The sequence below is a fragment of the Heliangelus exortis genome, chromosome 29, assembly GCF_036169615.1.
Source record: "Heliangelus exortis chromosome 29, bHelExo1.hap1, whole genome shotgun sequence".
In the NCBI taxonomy this organism is placed as follows: Eukaryota; Metazoa; Chordata; class Aves; order Apodiformes; family Trochilidae; genus Heliangelus; species Heliangelus exortis.
In genome coordinates this window covers 3579884-3599447 of record NC_092450.1, presented here as the reverse complement: position 1 = coordinate 3599447, position 19564 = coordinate 3579884, and the positions used below count along the sequence as shown (strand labels likewise).

At 60.0% G+C, this 19564-nt stretch overlaps 1 protein-coding gene across 9 annotated transcripts; it reads right to left on the bottom strand.

The window, feature by feature from the left end:
- Positions 1-6654: 6654 nt before the first annotated feature.
- STAT3 (signal transducer and activator of transcription 3) lies at positions 6655-19274 on the bottom strand. 9 transcript variants are annotated; one of them, XM_071728730.1, is made up of 24 exons: positions 19157-19274; positions 14798-14947; positions 14479-14623; positions 14236-14334; positions 13948-14043; positions 13782-13863; positions 13328-13422; positions 13001-13152; positions 12422-12580; positions 12206-12298; positions 11803-11862; positions 11590-11619; positions 11367-11460; positions 11237-11284; positions 11003-11086; positions 10809-10907; positions 10503-10638; positions 10345-10397; positions 10162-10256; positions 9756-9895; positions 9174-9389; positions 8961-9003; positions 8548-8660; positions 6655-8468 (listed from the first exon to the last, which is right to left on the bottom strand). In XM_071728730.1, the coding sequence occupies exons 2-24, from the start codon at positions 14923-14925 to the stop codon at positions 8413-8415; spliced, it is 2316 nt and encodes a 771-aa protein (XP_071584831.1). In that variant the 5' UTR covers positions 14926-14947; positions 19157-19274; the 3' UTR covers positions 6655-8412. The 9 variants fall into 9 exon arrangements, with proteins under 9 accessions (XP_071584831.1, XP_071584835.1, XP_071584832.1 ...); XM_071728734.1 differs by having other exon boundaries at positions 9177-9389; XM_071728731.1 differs by having other exon boundaries at positions 14798-14944.
- Positions 19275-19564: the final 290 nt, after the last annotated feature.

Genomic DNA, 19564 nt, shown 5'->3' with positions numbered 1-19564 from the left:
CTTGCCCACAGGATGAGCTCTTCCCCCGCAGCCCCCCCGGCTGCCCCAGCCACCCCGGCCCCCCTGCAGCCCACCCCAACAGTGCTGGGGTGCAGCGAAGGCCTCAGCTGCTCCTGCTCGCCCAGAACCTCTCAGCACAGTGGCTCCAGCACCTGGGAGATCAGGTTTCCCGTGTGAGCTGCGTGGGCCCTGCTGGGGTTTGCGGGTACCAGGAGAGAAGGGAAATCCCATCCCACCAAGTGCGGGACAAGCAACACCACAGCCCCAGTTCCTTCCAGCCTCACAGGCTTCATCCACCTGGAAACTCAGCCATGGGCACACAGGGGGCAGCTGGTGCAGTGTGGGCTGCTCTGGCTGGGCCCATGGGGAAAGGTTTTGGTCCCATCAGGTTCCTCCCATCCCTGCAGGTGCCCACCAGGCACAGCAGCCCCCGAGCAGGTACATCCACACCAGGGTGCAGTGTCAGACGGGATTCAGGTGGTGCTGCAGCTGGGCTGTTGCAGGATGGGAGCAACCAGACAGTTTTTGGCGGGGCCCATGGGGTTTATTGGCTCCAGCCAAGGACCAGAGTCACCAGACCTCCAGGTTGGGAACCCCAGTGTCCTGTTCTCTGGCTGTGGTACCAGGTGAGGGGACACCCTGGGAGATGGGGCACCCTGAGCAGCGGGCAGCTGCTGCGTGTCGGTGGGGAGTGGCAGCAGGGCAGGAAGCAATACTGGGTGTGCTCATTTCTGCTCCAGCGCTCTTGCCAGCCACATGGGATCTCCTGGGCTTTCACTTTCATTATGGTTAATCTTCTGTGGCCTGAAAAAACTCTGCAGGGAAATTCAGCGGGTGCATGGCTCCATCTTACCCTGGCCTGGGAGAAGCATCGAGGACCCCTGGCTCCAGCAGTGAGCACCCAGCACCACACCTGGGAAGCTGGGAGAGATGGGCTCTCCCAGGATCATTATCAGACAATTGCAATTATCAACAATTGCAAATCACTCAGTGATTCTGTATGAACAGGGCCCCAAGTTCTCACCTGTCCATTTTTTTTTACCTGCTGTTGTTGTAACGATGTCTCTGGCTCTCCTCCCAGGATCTGCAGCTGTGGGAGATGGCTGGCAGGGATGTGAGCCCCGGGGACAGCACCACAAGCCCCAAAATCCAGGACCCATGGCACGGAGATGGCAGGATGCCCAGGGACCTTGTCTGACTGGCAGAGCCCCAACCTGCTTGGGGTATCCCAGCCTTTGGGGCTCTGCCCTTCTCCAGCTCCAGCTCCTCACCCAGCCCAGATCCTCAAGTCCAAGGATAAACATCTGTGGGCTGGGCAGGCACCACACCAACACCTGCTTCCATGCAAGTGCCAGTCACAAACTGCTGCTTTTTGGCACACCTCCTCCCTGCCAGCACTTCCTATGTGCCCAGGGGAAAAAAATGAACAGGACAGCCCAAGGGGCAAAAGGATCCAGCCCCAGCAGCTTCCAGCTCCCACCAAAAGCTTCATCATGGGCACTCATAGGCTCGGGATGTACCTCACGCACCCGGGGCTGACACATCCCTGCTGAGCTGCTGCCAGCAGCATCCTGGCTGCTGTCCCCAGCACTCTCACAGTGTTCCAGACCTTGTGGGGAGGCGAGCTGGGACCTCAGAGGGTTGGGCCAGGTGCCCAGCATGTGGCCAGACTCTCCCATGTCATCTTTTTCCCCTAAGACAAAGGAAAGGAATGGGGAAATGGGCACAAGGACAGCCCTGCCTGCCTTGGCTGGGGATGCTCACACTCCAGTGAATTGCATCACGCAGACAAATGCCTTTCACAATCCCCGGCCCACATAACCCATTGGGAGATCCATCCAGGCACCGGCTGCTCCAGCTGAGAAAATCAAGGTCACACGCAACATCTGCAGCTGCTGGGTCTCCAGATGGGCACAGTGGATCAGCCAGATCTGGAGGGACCAGGGGACATGGACTCCCTATCTGCCAGAGACCCGCAGGGCCACACGCACTTAAAGGGGATGGAAGTTGTACACAGAACATGCTCCATTCCCTCCCCCCTTCCCTCCCTTCTCCCTCCTCTTTTTGATAAGTTGGGGAAAAAAGGGGGGAAGAAATTAGTAAATTAAGAGAAAGAGTAGAGTGCTCCATGCCAAGAGAGCAAAGAGAATAAAAACAAACCGGAGTTTAATTCCAAGTATCAGCATCCAGGATATCTACCAGTCAAGACCAGTACCTCTGGCCAGGCCAGGAAAGGTGGATTTTCCTGCTGAAGGAGTACAGCAAAGCACCTGAGCTCACTCACAACTTCTGCAAGCCCCTGGAGCTGCTGAGTCCCTCCTCTCATCTGGACCTCTCTTGGATTGGTCCTCAGAAAGTCTCAAAAGGCCTCTGGGAAGGAAAACAGCATCCAGGCTGAGCTGTGGCCAAACACATTGTCATCTCAGATGAGCTCAACAGGATGCCGACTGGTGCTGCACATTCAGGGGAAAGAGGGAGAATGGGGCTTCATAATTGATTTCCTAGAAAATTGCCTCTGCATTTGGAGCAGGAGCATGAGGAGCACAGGCACAGCAGCCTTCTTTTCTAAGTGGCATCTCGAGGGTCTTAGTTATTTCTCAGGAGTGGAAGCACGTATTTAGGTGGCTCTGGAGCAGTCCCAAGGCTGCTGGCTCTTGCCCTCCCCAGAACCCTCCTGGCACATCCTCCAGCCTCACCCTGTTCCTGCTCTTGGTCCCACGTGGACCCAGATCCGTGCTAAAACCAGAAAATCCCATGGTGATAATCCAGCCCAGCTAATGAAAACCAGATGAATCCCCAAATTAGTCACAGCTTCATGTTTTCCCACTCAGTTTCAAAGGCAGTGATGGCAAAGCTCGGGCAGCCCCTGGCACGGCAGCTCCAGCCCCTCCTGCTCCGGGTGCCCCTGGGCAGGGACAGTGCCAGAGGCTTGGATACGCGGCTTGGGCGGGCTGCAGCCGTCTCATCGCAGCAGTTTCTGCAGCCCTGGGGCCCCTCCAGGGTCTCCAGGCAGCACATCCCCGGCTCCTGGCCCCAGCAGCGCTTGCTCACAGCATGGGGTGGGCAGGAGCCCCCCGGGCAGCAGCAAAGAGCCGAGGCTGTGTCCTTGCCGTCTCGCTTCCCAGGACAGCCACGACTCTGCCCTTGCCCCAGAGGAAGGGACTGTCCCGTGCTCGGGCACAGCACGTCCCGATTTCCCTGACATTGCCATAAATCCTCCTCCAAGGAGAGAGGGTCGCCCCCAGTGCTGCCAAAGTGCCTCGGTGGCCCTGCCGTCCCTTGGGACCCTGGTATGACGCAGAGGAGGGGGCTGGAGCCGGCCGGGATGTTTCTGCTGCAGCCGAGGGATGGAGGTCCCATGGGAGAGGCCGCCCGAGTGGGCCCTGGGGGGCTCTGACTCCCTGGGAGGGAGGGAGCTGCTGGTGGGGAGCAGGGATGGGGTTGGCAGGGGCCTGGTGACCCTCGGCCAGTGCAGGATCAGAGCTGATGGGCAGGGAAAACGGGCACGTTAGGAGCTCATCACTGGTGGAAGCTCAGCAGCAGCAGCACAGGCTCAGCCCTGCGGTGCCTCATGCCAGCAGGAGGGGAGGATCTGCTGCAGCAAAAAACTGGGAAATGGCATTTTGTCCAAGGGGGAATTTCCACAGGAAACCTCTGCTTCCAGCCACTAGGATATGCCTGGGAACAACCCCAGCAAAGGCTCCGTCCCAGCAGCCAACAAGTGTTACTGCCTGGGCAAAGGCTCTTTGTTCCTTCACATCATTCATCCAGCTTGGAAAAAGCATCCAGGTTTCTGCCTTCTGAAAAACCCAGGGCAGTAACAGCCAGCACGGGCCTGTGAGGGGAACCGGAGCCCCCCATCCAACCAGGGGGGGCCCAGACAGCACCCACAGCTCAGCCACTGAGGGCACAAGTGGGCATGGGGACCCCCACCCCACACTGGTGCAGCCACCCATCCCCACACATCCCTGGGCCTCCCGGATCTCTCCCCTTGGCAGACCCAAGTTGCCACAGCAACCCCACGGGGCCAGGGCAGGCAGCAGGAATGGGAACCACAGCTGAAGAGGAAGCACAAGGGAAACAAAATCAGGAACCCAAAAGTGAGAAATGCTCTGCCCCCCCAGCAGTGTTAGTGCACAGGAACAGGCAGGACAAAGGGTCCAGCTCAGGGCCCTTTGCCCTGCCCAGTGGCTCTGGCACAGCTGAACTCTGTGCCCTGAGTCAGGGTGGGATTTGGATGCAGGGAAGCGGGCAGGTTGCATCCCTCCAGCAGGGCTGGGAGGTGGTGGCCCTTGGGTGTGCTGGAGCTCTGGGCTTGACCTCTGCCTCACCTGGCAGTGGGCGCCGGCACCGAGACCTTGCTTGGCTCAGCTCTGCTGTGTATTAAAGTTTGAGAGTGATGCAATATTTGACTTGTTTTATGAGCCTTGCGAGGCAGGGATGGGGTTTGGCTGGGGCAGTGATGGCTCCTGCTCTGCAGGTCAGCTCAAAGCTGCCCTCAAGGAGGGTGTGACAAGGCCCTGATGGGCGTTTGGAGCATCCCACCCCTCAGACTGGGTTCCACCTCAGCAGGAGCACAAAACTGGACAGAAGGGTGGATGAGGAGACTGCAGTGCTCATCCCCCCTGGCAAAGCATCAGGTAGAGTGCAGCATCTCATTGCTCCAGCCAGCCTGAGCTCCACAGGGGTGCAGTGGGGGGGATGGAGGAGCCTCCAGCAGGTCCCCAAGCAGGAGGTGGCTGAGCTGTGTGGGGGTTCTGCCTCCCACCTCCCTTGCAGCATCACCAGGTCAATCGCTTGGCCCCAGGGACTGGGCTGTAATCCCAGCTGTGCCACAGCCTCTCTAATCCCTGTCTGTGGGTTTATCCCCAAGGAACTGTCAGTATTGCACAGGGTAGACTCACCTGGGGCTGACAGGTCCCCAGGGCTCATCCGGCTGCAGACAGGGACCAGAAAGAGCCACCAGCTCTGCTGTACCAACATTTGCCTTGCTCTGAGCTCCCTGCAGCATGGGGCCATGCTGGCAGATGTCTGCTCGTCCCCACGGGGCCACCTCAACCTCATCACAAAAGCGTCTGTGTCCCGAGCAGCTTATCTGCATTTGGAAACCCCTAATCCGTTTGCACGTTTGGCTCAGACACCGTCCCCATTCCCCTCCCCACTGCTGGGATGGGAGGGGGGGGGGGATGTGGCACTTGGGAAGGGGCAAAGCCACCCCCGTGACCTCATTTTGGAGCCACAAATGGCTTTATTCTTCCCACTAAAGTCCCACTGCAGCACCTGGCACGGGGAGAAAACAGAGAAGGGAGCCCAGCCCCACAGAAACTGCAGCCCCCCCCCAGGGATGGCCTGGGCAGCAGGAATGGGAACAGGGGGGTTCCCCCTCACGCTGGCTACCCCCCCCCCAGTGCCGCAGGGTCTGGCAAGCCCTGCCCAGCCCAAGGCACTTCCCCAGGCATATTCTGCTGCAAATCAAACCACAGCACTTGCCAAGAGCCGCCAAGTGAAGCGTTCACAGCAGCAACCCCTGAGATCAGATCAGCAGCCAATTAACCCCGTTACTCCAGGACCAGCCCCCCAGGCTGAACGCGGGACAGGCTCAGGCAGGGATGGAGCAGGGCGTGTGGGTGCAGGGAGATAAAGAAACCACTTATCTGCAGCAGGAGCACGGGATGGGACGCTGCGTTCCTGACAGCAAACGGTTGTGGCAACCCCAGGGTTTGCATATCGGTAGGAAAATTCCTTGTTGTGGGGTTTTCCAGCCCATCCTGCAGCTGGCAGAGGGGTGTTGGGAACAGCCAGGAAAGGAGAAGAGGGGGGATCCCTGGGGCTGGATTGAGCCCCTTTCCCAGGTGGGCTGCACTGCTGGGGGTGGGTGCAGGATCCCACACAGCACCTCAGGTTGTTGGTGCCCCGCAGAGCACTGTTTGGGTTTGATGGTGGAGTAGGGGTGTTGGTGGGGCTGATTCCTAGAGCAGGAACACACCATGGCCTCAGGGTCTAACACAAACCCGAGGAAGAGGCTCCAGCAGCTGGAACCAGCCCAGCACAGCCAGTTCTGTAGGGGTTGGGGGGGATTTATTGAGCATGACCTGCATGAAAAATCCCCCTGCTAATCCTGACAGAGCAATAATCTCTCCTTCTTGGCCTCATCAGAGCCCAAACCCTGCAGCAATCTCACTGCTCCGTGGGGGGGGGGGGGACGCTGAACACAGCAGCTGTGCCCACGCATACACAGCCCCCCGGGGCAGCACCGAGTCGGGGGGGCAGCAGCCCCAAGCCCCAGAGCCATGGGCTGGGGCGGTGTCTGTCCCCATCAGCGTTGGGTGCCAGCTCCACCGTGTCCCCAGGAGAGGGCAGGACAGCCCCAAGATGCAGCCCAGGGACACGGCCCGAGGGCAGGGTCAAGGGGGAGTCACCTCCCCCCCCCAGCCCGCTGAACCCCGGGCAGGGGCAGCCCCGTCCTCCCACGCCGGTACCGGAGTTTCCTTGATGCAGGCAGAGGAGATCAGGAGCTGCAGAAGTGGGGCCATGATCCCCCCCTCCCCACTGTCCCCCCAGCCCCATCCCACACCCACCCGGTGGGGGGGCCCCGTTCCTGGAGGGGGTGAGGTGGGAGCTGCAGGCAGGGAGCTGAGCTCAGCCCAGAGCACGTCGCTTTGGAGCCTTTATTTTGGAGAAAGTTAAAGCCTGTAGATACAACAATAAAATATACAAAAAAATAAAATTTTTTACAGTATTGAATGTTGCCCGGGACGGCAGTGACTGTGGCTGGAGGCAGAGATGCACGAGAATGGGGTGAGAGAGGGGCAGGGCCCTTGTCCCCTCTGAGCACCTCTCAAGACCAAAAGATGTTCCTGTCCCCAGAGGTGGCCACAGCCACCTCCCCCTGCCTACACACACCACAGAGGACTGGCCAGGACACCCCCAGCCCTCCCTACCTTCCCCTGGGGACCCCATCCCACACCCACAGGCTGGGGTGCAGACTGACAGTGCAGCACACAATTGGGGTGCCAAGGGGAGACCCCACGGACTTCACTGGGGAAACAGCCCCGTGGTGAGTCCACCCTGCTCCACAGCAGCATCACTGATAGGGATGATTGGGACTTTCTCTCTACCCGGGGCCAAATCAAGACACCCCAGAGTCCTGGAAAGCAGGGGCCTAGTGTTCAGCAAGACAGCTCCCTCGTGTCACCCCACCACAGGCACCCACAGCCCCGTTACCACCATGGCCTTCCAGATGCTCATGGGTGTCTGCATGCTCACTGCCTGGCAAAAGGCAGGAGGGCTCACCCCATTTTGGTGAACACAGAACCACAACCAGTGGACAGCAGAGCTCAACCCCCCAGCCAGGAGCTCTGCCCTTTGCAACACCCACGTCTCCATCGAGTGGGTGGAGATGGGTCCCTCCCCTTGCATACATCCTGCTCCCTTCAACTCTTGCCACCTCCTACCTTAACAGCGACAGCCAACCTCCAACAAAAACACCATGTGAAGCCCCCGAGAAGCTGCAAATCCACTGCCTGGGACATCACAAGCCATACCAGAGAAGGGCCAGGCCAGCTCCCCCACTGGAGGTCACATTGGATCCAGCTCCCACGGGGCCCAACCAATCTCAGTGGGCACCCCGTGGCTGTGCCACTGCCACCAGCCTGGCCACAGGGTGAGCCACAGCCAGGGCAGCCTCTGTGGTTACCCCCAGGTCCCAAAACAGACCCAAGATGTAAATGCTGGGGCAGACACTGCCCCGTGCAGCCTTTGCACCACAGGGTACACAGTTGTCCCCATGGAGCCAGCTGGATCTTGGTGCCTGCAGCAGGAAGCTAGTGGCAAGCAGATGCAGCCCCAAAACTCCCTGTTCCCAACCTCCTGGCCAAACTGGGACCAAGGGTGCAGAGGGGAGACCCCTCTGGGGAGCTGCCAGGGTAGCAGAAAGGCAGACCCCACAACAGGGAAGCCATGCAGAGGCCAGGACAGATCCATCCCCTCTTGGGCACACAGAGGCAAACCTGGGCTGTTGGATTTCCCCAGGGGTTTTTTTTGACTTAGGTAGTCAGGAAAGCAGCTTTCAGCAGCAGGCAGCATGGCTGGGGCTGCAGTTTTAAGCGTTTTAAAAACTGAGGCTGCAATCGGAGGCTAATAGGCACTTGAATGAGCAAAACAATAATAAAAAAACTGTTAGGGAAGGAAATAGAAAAAAGGTTCATCCTCCGTCCCAGACGAACGGGGCACCACCCTGGAGAGGGGGGTGTTCATTTGGGGTAAAATGAGGAATGGGTGGCAAGGACCCTGGCCCCCAAACCCCCCCGAGGGAATGCCCAGAGCATCCATAAGGGAGCAGGGCCAGAGCAGGGCACTCCCTGGGGTGGGAAGCCCGAGTCCCAGAGGCCCCACGAGCGCCAGTGGGACACCTCACATGGGTGACGAGGCACATTCCGGCGTCAGCTCCATGTCGAAGGTCAGTGACTCTGTGGGGAGACACAGCCAGAGGTCACGGTGTGGGGCTACAGCCGGGTCCCCTTGGGGCACCAGGACCCCCAGACTCACCAAACTGCCCTCCCGCATTGGCCTCTGCTCCTTCACTGTTGTTGCCAAACTGCATGAGCGAGTCCAGGGTGCGTGGGGACATGGGCAGGTCGATGGTGTTGCTGAAGGATGTGCTGTGTGAGAGGGGGAAGCACAGAAACCTCTGGTCAGGGCCTGGCCAGAGTTCTCCAACACCCTCTCTCCCCCAGCGGGCCCCAGGGCACAGCTCAGCCATCCCCAGAGCTCTCCAGAAGAAAGGGGCCCCAGGAGGGGGAGAAGAGCCCTGCGGTAAGGGCAGGGAGGCAGAGGCTGGCACAGCCCCCACGGCCCCCCCGGCACCCACAGAGCCCACGGCAGTGGTGGGAGGAAACCCCCATGAGAAGCTGAGCACACAAACCCCCCCGTGCCCACAGACACCCCCCAGGAACACTCACGGGGTGACACAGATGAACTTGGTCTTCAGATACGGAGCAGCACCTGCAGGAGAGGGAGCAGCCTTGTCACCAGGGGGGAACCAGCCCCTGGGGACCCCCCCCCAGCCTCACGCTGCAGCTATGTCCTCTGGGGACAGAAGCCTGGCTGGTGACAGACAGCTCTGCCAGCAGTAGTGACACAGGAGCTGTGGTGGAACACAGAAAGCCAACAACTACCTGAGTCAGTAGCTTCTGAGTGCTCCTGGCTCTCGGAGCGGCAGTACTTCCCAAAAGCCTCCTCCTTGGGGATGTCTGGGTACAGGTACACCAGGGGGGACACCAGGATGTTGGTGGCATCCATGATTTTGTAGCCCATGATGATCTCAGCGAATGACATGTTGTTGAGCTGCTGCTTGGTGTAAGGCTCCACAGACTGGATCTGGGTCTTCCCTGTACACGGAGATTTTTGAGACAGGGTGAGACACCCGTGTCCTGCAGGCAAAGGCAGAACCCTCCTCAGCACCCCCCACCCTGAGCAGCAGGGACAAGACCAGCCTGAGGACATGCTCAGCACCCAGCACGGGGCAGGATGGGTATTTCAGAGCCACAGAAAACTGCACCACAGGGGCAGGAGATGGGCAGGGGCACCCAGGAGGCAGAGACCAGCAAAGGGCACCAGCCCCAAAGCCTTAACCCAGGGAGAGGGCTGGTCAGGACAAGGACAAAATCAGGGGACACTGACAGGAATGGTCCAAGCCCCCTTGGGAGCCAGGAACATTGCTGAGCAAGGCACCACACCCAGGGAGGGCAACGTACCACTGATGTCCTTCTCCACCCAGGTAAAGGTGATGCCACCCTCCTTGCTGCTCTCACTGAAGCGCAGCAGAAAGGTGCCTGGAGGCTTGGTGCTCAGGATGGCTCTCTCCCGTTCCTTGCTGATGAACCCCATGATGTACCTGGGCACCAGGAAGCAAGGAGAGCAAGGGGGGGTCAGGATACAGGAGCAGCTACTCCAGGATGTGAACCCAACCAGCTCTGCACAGCACCAGGCAGCAGCAGGGCTTGGCCACCAGCAGACACACCAATGTTTTAAGGATTCCCAGGTGGGTTTTCACTCTGAACCAGCCTGGACATAAAAAGCACCCCAGGACAGGACTTGTGGGACCCCTCCCCAGGCCCAGCCCAACCAAGGGTCTCCAGACTGATGCTGGCCAAGGCTCACCCTTCATTCCACAGCGCCAGGATGTACTTCTTCACCAGGTCAATGATGTTGTCCAGCCAGACCCAGAAAGAGAAGCCTTTTCCAGCCATGTTCTCCTGAGGAAGAAAGCAGAGAGGCTGTCAGTGTGGATGGGAGGAAGAAAAGAGCCAAGGGAAGGCACTTGGGGAAGAAGGAGGTTGGTACCTTGCAGAACTTGGCCCAGGTGATCTGACAGCCGGAGTAATTCACCCCTGGCCCTGGCAGAGAACAGGAGCATCAACATTTAGCTGGAGCTGTTCTTCCCAAGACACCATGTCCTGGGAGCAACCTGAGGGACAGGCAGGACACCCACACTGGGTTACCTAGAAGTTTTTCTGCCAACGTTGTCAGCTGCTCAATGCTGAGGCCACGCTTGGTGGTGGAGGAGAACTGCCAGCTCAGCACCTCTGCCACCTGGTCCCAGGTCCCAATGGGGGGCTTGGTGAAGAAGTTCACGTTCTGCACAAGTGAAAACACAGCTCTGAGCAAGACTTGGGACAGAAGCAGAACCAGGTCCTGCTCCAGCCTGCTCCCAGGCCACAGCTTCCCCCTCCCCGCTGGCAGGGACACGCTGGTCCCAAAGCCTGCACTGCAGCTCTGCCAGCTGTCCCCTCAGGGCCAGGCCCTACCTTGGGGTTGTTGGTCAGCATGTTGTACCACAGGATGGACGCCCAGGCATTGGGCATCTGGCAGATGTTGGAGATGACCACCACAGGCAGGGAGTGGGTCTGCAAAACCAAGATGTGAGCACAGGCTGGGACATCTCCCAGGGCTCCTCTGCACCCAGGCCCATGGCAGCGAGAGGCAGGAACCCACAGCTCACCTCCAGGTCAATCTTCAGCCCCTGGTGATACACCTCTGTCTCGAAGGTGATGAGGTGCAGCTCCTCAGTGACTATCAGTGAGGCCTAAGGTGGAAGAGGACACGTTGAGCACACAGGAGACCCCTGCCTTTGGTCTGACACACAGCCAGTGTGCTGGGTGACCCTGCAGACACCCCCTCTCTTGGGGCAGGGCTCCCCTCACAGCTCAGCTCCCCACCAGGACCCCAGACTCACATCACAGTTGGCTCTGCCCCCGTTGCCGCAGCGCTGCTCCCGCAGGGTCTGCAGAGAGAAGGAAGGAGCTGAGGGCAACACCACGAGGGTACGAGGCCTCCACAGGAGCCTGAGGGCTCCTGGTACCCACCAGGTGCTTGAACTCTGCCGAGAGGCTTCCATTGTTGGACTCCTCCATGTTCATGACTTTGGTGTTTGTCCCCAGGATGTTAAATTTCCGGGATCTTGAAAGAGGAAAGAGAGAGTGTGGGGCTGACATGGCCTTTTCAGAACAAAAGAAGGGTAGGGAGTTTGCCAGGATTAAAAGAATAGGCAAGGAAAAAGAACAGAACAAAACAAAACCTTGCACTTACCCCCGCAGTGCTGCAACATCCCCGGAGTCCCTGGGAAAGGGGAGACAGACACCAGGTCAGGGCCACTGCCTCCACCCTGGCACAGACAAGCTGATGCCTGGGGCTGGCACTATCACAGTGAATCCCACGAGCCCCCCAGGCTTTCCCTGCCATGGGAATGAAGCCTTCAGACCCAGCACCACTCCCTCAGGGTGAGCAGAGCACACAACTCACTTGTCAATACAGACTTTGATTTTCAGCTGATAGTTCAGCTCCGGAAACTTGACCAACAACCTGCAGAGGGTCAGCAGAGACAGAGTGAGAGCCTCAACACCATGAGCATCAGACAGCTGAGCAGCAGCTGGGCAGGACCAGGACGTGCCAAGCTTCCTGCTGCTCTCCCCTGCATTGGGATTTACCAGAACCTGGCTGCATCAAGGAACACAGCAAAGCTGCTCCTGCAGTGAGTCAGATGGGGCACAGCAGCCCCTGGGATTCATCCCCTCCCAGTACCAGCGATCCCAGGGGAAGCTGCACCCGCACCAGCATCTCTCTCAGACAGAGATCCTTTGCTTTGCTCCTCACAGTTCCTTTCCCTCCCCTTCCCCTGGGGGTGCCAGGGCCCGGGAGCACCCACCTGACTTTGGTGGTGAACTGCACACCAGTTTTGATGACCAGGGGCCGGTCGGGGTGCATGGGCATGCAGGGCTGCCGCTCCACCACGAAGGCGCTGCAGGGGACGGCAAAGGAACTGCAGTCAAACCTCAGCCCCGCCCCAGCACGGTCCCTGCCCACCCCTCCACCCACTGCTGGGTCCTGAGTCAACCTGCAGCCCCCTCTCAGCCCTCAGCACCTCTTCATCAGGTTCCTGAACAGCTCTACAATCCGCTCCTCCAGCATGGGCCGGTGCTGGACAATCGGGTCACCCTTGTAGGACACTTTCTGCTGCAGTTCTTCCAACTTCTTGATCTGCTGCCGGGTCTGTAGCTGTGATTCTGCAAGGGAGGTGATCCTAGGGGAGCAGAAGAACCAGTGTGAGCTCCAGCTGCAGAGCTCCTCTTCCTCACTGGTGCAACAGGATGTTCTTCTCTCCATAACACACCACCAAGGAACAGAACACATCTGTCTCCTGCCCAGTGCGTTTACCTATGCACACATTACAGAAAAAACCTGCACACACCCAAATTCCACAGAGACACAGCAGGAACAGGACATTCTCACAGCAGCCTTAAAATCCCAGGGGCCTGGGTCACACCATCCCAGCACTAGTGCCCACCACTGAGGATCAGACAGACCAGTGGATTACATTTACACTTGGAGGCATCAGAAGCCATTTTACAAGAGTGTCTCCAGAGGCAAAGAGCTCATTTCCATTGCAGGTGTTTGAATTCCACCCTTCTAGGGACTGATGCAACCCCCAGCCAGCTCCTACCAGTTCTCCAGACGGTCTAAGCAGATATTTGGTGGGCCTCCAATGCAGGCAATCTGCTGCCGTCTCTTCCAGTCTGCCAGCTCCTCATCTGCCAGCATTTTCTGCACATACTCCATGGCTGACAGCAGCCCAGCCAACTCACTCACAATGCCCTGTCAAAAGAGAAAGAAGAAACCTCCAACACCCTCCGACTCCCTCCACAACCTGGGAGTTCCACAGGCACAGACAAGGAGTCACCCTGGGCTCTTTCCAGCACTGATCTCAGGTGCAGAATCTCCAAACTTGTACCCAGAAGAAGGGCACCTCTGCTCCCAGGGGACCTCGTACCCTGCGCATTTGGTCCAACGCCGTGAGCATCTGTTCCAGCTGCTGCATTTTCTGTCGGGTCACAGACTGATTGTTTCCATTCAGATCTTGCATGTCTGCACAGAAAGGTGAGAAACCTCTCAGCCACGCTCAGGGACTGCTCCTGTCCTCCCAAGCACACCCAGACTCCCACAGTGGAGGAGGAGGCACCCTAGGAAGCAGCCATCTCCCACCACACCGTGCTGGCTTTCCTACACCAGCAGCTCCACAGCTCTGGCAGAGCTCTGGCTCAGCTCCCCTGGAGGCATCAGCAGAAACCAAAGACAAGGTTTCTTCAATTGCCATGCAAATGCCCTCAGCCTCAGCCACCCTTCTTGCTGGGAGAGGAGGCACAGAAAGGCTGGAACATGCCCGCCAGCAAGTTCCCTTGCAGGAGCACACTTTGGTTTGCCAGCTGCTAATGAGCTTCCATTACCTCCTTGGCTTTTCAAAGTCTTGTAGTTAAAATCAAAATCATCCTGGAGATTCTCCACCACTTTCATCTTCTGCTCCAGATCCTGCAAGGCAAGAAATGTGGATCTATTCAAAGCACCAAATCACAGCTATGGAGCAAGGAGTAGGCGCCTGGGCAGCACACATACCTGCACCCTCTTCCTCACGTCCTGCAGATGCTGCTCCAGCATCTGCTGCTTTTCTGTCACTACGGCTGCTGTCGGATGTGTTGCCTGTCCCCCTTGCTGCAGAGGGGACAAGGGGGACATTAGAACAGGGCCACCACCCCGGGACATTCCTGTCCCAGCCTGAGGATATCCTGCAGGAAAAGCTGCTCGCTTGCAGCATCAGCTCTGTGGCTGAAAGGGACAAGGGACAAGAGGACAGATGGACACACAGAGCCAGCAGCCACCCCAAGACCCCTGAGAGCCTCTGACCTGGGCAGCAGTTGCAGCTGTCTGGAGGAGCCGGGACTCTTCCCAGAGGCAGCGAGCCACGATGCGGGCGATCTCCATCGGCTTCTCCAAGTATCTGCTCTGTAAGAGGCCCCAAACCACAGGCTCAGCAGGCACAAAGCAGCTCCTGAGGTCTCCACATCCCTCAGGGCTGCAGGTCCTGAGCTGTGCCAGGGAAGCCCTGGCTACCCCCGCACCAAACCAGAAACTACCCCCCCAAATCACCTGCAGGAACTGCTTGATGCGGCGCAGGTTGTGCTGGTAGAGGACATTGGACTCCTGCAGGAAGCGGCTGTACTGCTGGTCAATCTCCCCCAGCAGGTTGTGGAACACCAGCGTGGCGTGGGACTCCTTGCTGGCAGCGTAGGCCCTGGGGGAGGAGAGGGGGCAGGGGTCTTGGTGTTGCCATGGGGAGACATCCAGGCAGCGCCAAGAGCACAACCCCTGCTGTGACTGAACACCCCAGAACCTCCTCAACCTGCAGCCTGAGCTGCTCCATGCCAGTCCCCAGCAAAGCCCCCAGGACAGCATTTTGCAGACTCACCAGTCCTGGCTCTCAATCCAGGGGGCCAGGAACTGCCGGAGCTCCATGGGGAAGCTGTCGCTGTAGAGCTGGTGGAGCTGCTCCAGGTACCGCGTGTCGAGCTGCTGCAGCTGATTCCACTGAGCCATCCTGGCCGGCTCCAGGGACCTGCTGGGATGAGCAGGGTGCTGCTCAGAGCAGGAGCCTCCAGGACCCAGACACCCCCGGGGAGCTCTGGTTTGTGCCTCCAGGCTGGGCTGTGGCTGCCAGGGCAGACGGTGCTGCTGTCACCCAGGGCAGGTCAGGGGAAGGTGGAACCACAGACCGAAACCACCAGTGCGGGGGTAACAGCACAGAGGAGCTGGGGAGGGGGAGGAAGAGGAGAGGAAGAGGAGGAGGGGAGCAGCCTGTCTGAGAGGGGAAAAGCCACCTCACACCCACTGACATCCCACCTCGGGGCTCAGCTCCAGCGCCCGCAGCAGCACGGGGTGAGGCCAAGCAGGAGGGGACAGGCAGGACAGGACAAGTGGCAGAGCTGGCAGAGTGCCAAAGAGCCAGTGCTGCAGCACTGCTCCATCCCAAAAATCAACCCAAAAATCACACAAGCACAGAGGTGGCTTTCAGCCCCTGCCCAGGGGTATTCCCTGCAGCAGCAGCAGAGAGGTCTCACTTCAGACACAAGCTGAATCCAGCCTGGATCCTGACTCATTCTCTTTTCACTGAGTGTTGTGAAATTATTCTGAAACATCCAAGACCAGAAGGGAGAGCTGGCACTGGCAGCCAGTGGCCATTTGCAGCAGGTTAGAGGAATGCAACAGCAGGTCCTGGCTGCTGAGCTGAGCCCTCTCCTTGCCCACAAGCCCCTCACCCACAGGGCTGGGCACAGCCCCAGCAGCTTGTCCAGACACAGCCCCAGGCAGGTCGGGAGCCTCAGCACTACTCCCAGGGGCAGAGCAGGGTTACCAGTGACTGCAGGCAGCTCCTAATGCCACCAAACCCCTCAGACCCACAGCGGGCTGAGCAGGAGCTCCCTGGGAACACAGGTCTGGGCTTGGGTTCAGCCCAGTGAGCACTGAGCTTCCCAAGAACCTGTCTTCACCAAAGCTTTCTCCTAGAGCCCAAACCTTCCTACCAAACCTTCCTACCTTCTTGCCACGGGGGCAAAGAGAGGCTTTAGGCATGTAGGTCACCACGTAGGTCACCAGTGACAGGCACAAGGCTTTAATCTGGTGCCAGTGTCTTCCCAGTGCCTGAGAGCCCGTGCCTGCCCTGCTCCTGGAGGCAGGGAAGGAGCTGCGGAGATTACAGTAAAGTGCAGAAGGCGGAGACTGCCAGGAAGCAACAGAAACAAGGAAGGAGCAATTTTCGAGTTAATGAGACTTTGTCTATCAATGGAAATCAAAGCAAGGCCACCGAGGGGACACCAAGCTGCCCACGGGAAGCGAAGGCGCGGAGCTCGGTGCCAGCGGGAAGTCACTGCCCTGCAGGACCTCGTTTGCTTTTCCAAAGGTCACTGCAGGCAGTGACACACCAGCGATGACAACACGGCCTCCCCCCCAGCTCCTGTGCCCCAAGTCCCCCTCATCACGGAGGGGCTGCCCTGCTCAGAGAGCCGGGGACCATCAGCAGCTCCTCCAGGAGGGGCCCATGGGTCCGGCTGCTGCCACCCGAGGCTTTCGGCACCTCCTGTGTGGGGCCAATCTGACACTTTCTGCTCGTGACACTCCCTGTTTCTCTGGATGCTTTTTGCAAGAAGAGGGGAATGTCCTGTTGTGAACTGAGACATGGGGATAAGATGGCCACTGGCACCTGATGTGGACTTAAAAGTGTTTGTAGAGATTCACAGCATCGAACAGTCCCAAAGACAGGAGAAATGTCCACAGGACATCAACCCCAAACAACCACCATAGGAACCAACTTCAGTGGGGTGAGAGTAGAGGAGGAGGAGGAGATGCTGGCGGGTGAGAGGGAGGAGGAGGAGGAGGAGATGCTGGCCCGTGCAGGAGCCCACAACAACAGCAGCAGGAGGCCATGGCTCTCCTCTCTGCAGCGCATGCTCCGTGACCACAGGAAACCGGCACCTCCTGGGGCCCCAGCACCGCCAGACCCATCCATAAAAAACAGAACTCGTGCAGAGCAGAACCACAACTGCTCTCCCTGTGCCAACACAGGTGTCCCCTGGCCAGGAGAGCAGCCAAGGGAGCCTGGGCAGTCACTGCAGAGCTCAGGCAACACGGGGAGCAGGGCAGCAGCTTGCAGGGACGGACACCACGGGCCAGCGGGGAAGCTGGAAGCCATCAGGAAGCTGCCCAAAGCCTCCTGGCCCTCCCGAAGGGCTGAGAGAAGACATTGGAACCCTGGGCACAGCCCTGAACCTCCAGCTCCTCCCAGCACCCACATCCAGGCAGCCTGAAGCAGCAGCTGTCCTGGGGGGACACTCCTTACTGCCACTGTCACCAGCATTAGGAAGCTCTGACCTCGTGAGTCCCAAACCCCCCACAGAAGCCCCTCCCCAGCAGGCCCTGTCAGCAAGGAGCCTCCTCTGACTGGGTGTAAAGGTCTGAGGGTTGAACCCTTCCGATCCCTGTGGTTTGCCTCTCCTCCTGGAACGGGGCCAGGGAGCAGCCCAGGCCACCAGGGCCGAGCAGGACATGAGGCAAGGCCAGGGGTAAACACAGCGTGCAGAGCTCCGAGGAAAGCTGCTAAAAGTAGCTCGAGAGCTAAAGTTCACCTTTCTTTAGCTCTCCAGCAAGGGCAGGGCCAGCCCCAGGCTTCACGGTGCTGCTGGCAGCTCAGCAGAGATCTGCAGCCTCATTCCAGGCAGTGCTGCTGCCCTGGACACCATCCTGCAGCTGCCCCATGAGAACAGCACCCACAGCACCAGCTGCTGGGGGCAAAGCTACTGGGACAGTCACCAGAGGAAGGGAAGGACTGTGGCACCCCTGTCCCCAGCAGTGCCACCAGCAGGAGGAACCTGCTCCCCACCACCTCACGTCAACAGCTGTCACCAGTGGGAGGTCACAGCCCCGGGACAGATGCCATCAACAGCCCTGGCAGGAGCCTCAGCACCTCGCTACCCCCCCACCTTCCACGCAGCCAGCAACAAGCTGATGAAAAATTGTTCTTCTCCAACAAAGCAGCTAATTGCTCCGGGCAAACACAAGAGTTGTAAAAAGGCTCTGAGGAGAACTTGGCTCTGCTCCCCACGAGTGTTTTCAAAGCCAGCCCTGGAGGTGGAAAAACGGAGCAGAGAGGATTGGTGACAGAAGAGGAAGAAAGCGCAGGGCAGGGGGGGCTCTGGGCCCCCTCCAGGCACAGCAGGAGCTGCCCGATGCTGCTCCTCACGGGGGTCACCGGGGTCCATCCCAGCACCCACCTCCTGCTGCAGGACCTCCAGGACCCTTGGGGCAGGGGGTGCTCAGCACTGCACTGTCTGCTGCCCCAGCAGCTCCCACAGATCCCCCAGGAACAGCAGGAGAGGCCACGCTGGGCAGTGACAGTGGCAGAAATGGGATCAGCTCCTCCAGAAGCACCCACCGGGGCTCCAAGCCCGCTCTGCCCCGGTGCAGGACCCTCTTCTGGGCTCCCAGTCACGAGTGGGTCATTCCATCAGCATGAAAATCCCCCCACTGGGATTGGCAGCACCGACATCTGTCCCAAACCCCCAACTTGTGGCCCAGGTCCTGCAGCTGAACCCCACAAAGAGCACGGACCCCAAGAGGCACCGCCTGGTACCAGAAGAACCGGCCCGGCCGATCCCGACGCTGCTGCCCCCACCGGAGAAGCCCCCGGAGGCTCTGAGACCCCCGGGGTTGGGGGTGTCACCCACAGAGGTGGCTCCGTGCCGGTGCCTGGGGAACGGAGACCCCGGTGCCGCACCGAGCCCCACCGGGAGCTGCCCCAGGCGTCTGCCGGGAAGCACGGAAATCTCATTGCTGTAAAACCAGACGACTCGCTTAATTAACACCTCGCTAATTACGACGCGGGGTGCTGCCCTCACCTGCTGCTGGGCCCCGGCGTGGGACCTCCCGACAGAGGCGAACTTCCCCCGGTATCCGCGGCGAGGACAGCCCGGACCCGGCGGGGGGGGCTTCCGGGAAAGACCCCCGGGGCAGCACCCGCGGATGGGGGGAGGGGTAAGGGGGCGGTGGCGGAAGGGCCCGGGGTTGGACTGGGCACGGTACGGCCCTGCCCCCCACCCCATGGCTCAGCCCCGACCCCGCCGCAGCGCCCAGCCCAGCTCCGGGGTGACACCGGCACACCGGGCCCCGGTACCCCGCCCCGCGCCCTGACACCGGCTCCCCAGTGCCCACCGGACCCCCACGGCGCCGGCCCAGCCCCCCGGGCCTGCTCCCCGCCCTTCCTCCCCTCCGCGCTCACCGGCGGTCCCGGGCGGGGCGGGGCGGTGACTCCCGGTACCGGCGGCGATCGCGTCCGGACCCTGCCCGAGCGGGGAGAGCGCTGCAGCCTCGGCCCCGCCTCCCGCTGACGTCACACCCCGATCGGCCAATGGCAGCGCGGAACTCCCGCTGCGCCCGCGAGGCACGGTCCCCGGCGGCCAATCAGCGCGGCGGCCGCGCGCTCGTCACGGCTGGCGCGGGAGGGGCCGCCCCGTGCCGGCTGTTCCCGGATGGCGCCGCCTCCCTCCGCGGGGCGGTGCTGGGGAGGGGGCGGTGCGGCGGGAGGGGCGGCGACTGCCGGGAAGGGCCGTGCGGGAAACCCGGCTGAGTTCCGGGCAGCGCCGTGACGTCAGCGCCGCTCGCGGTCGCCGCCACCGCCTCTTAAAGG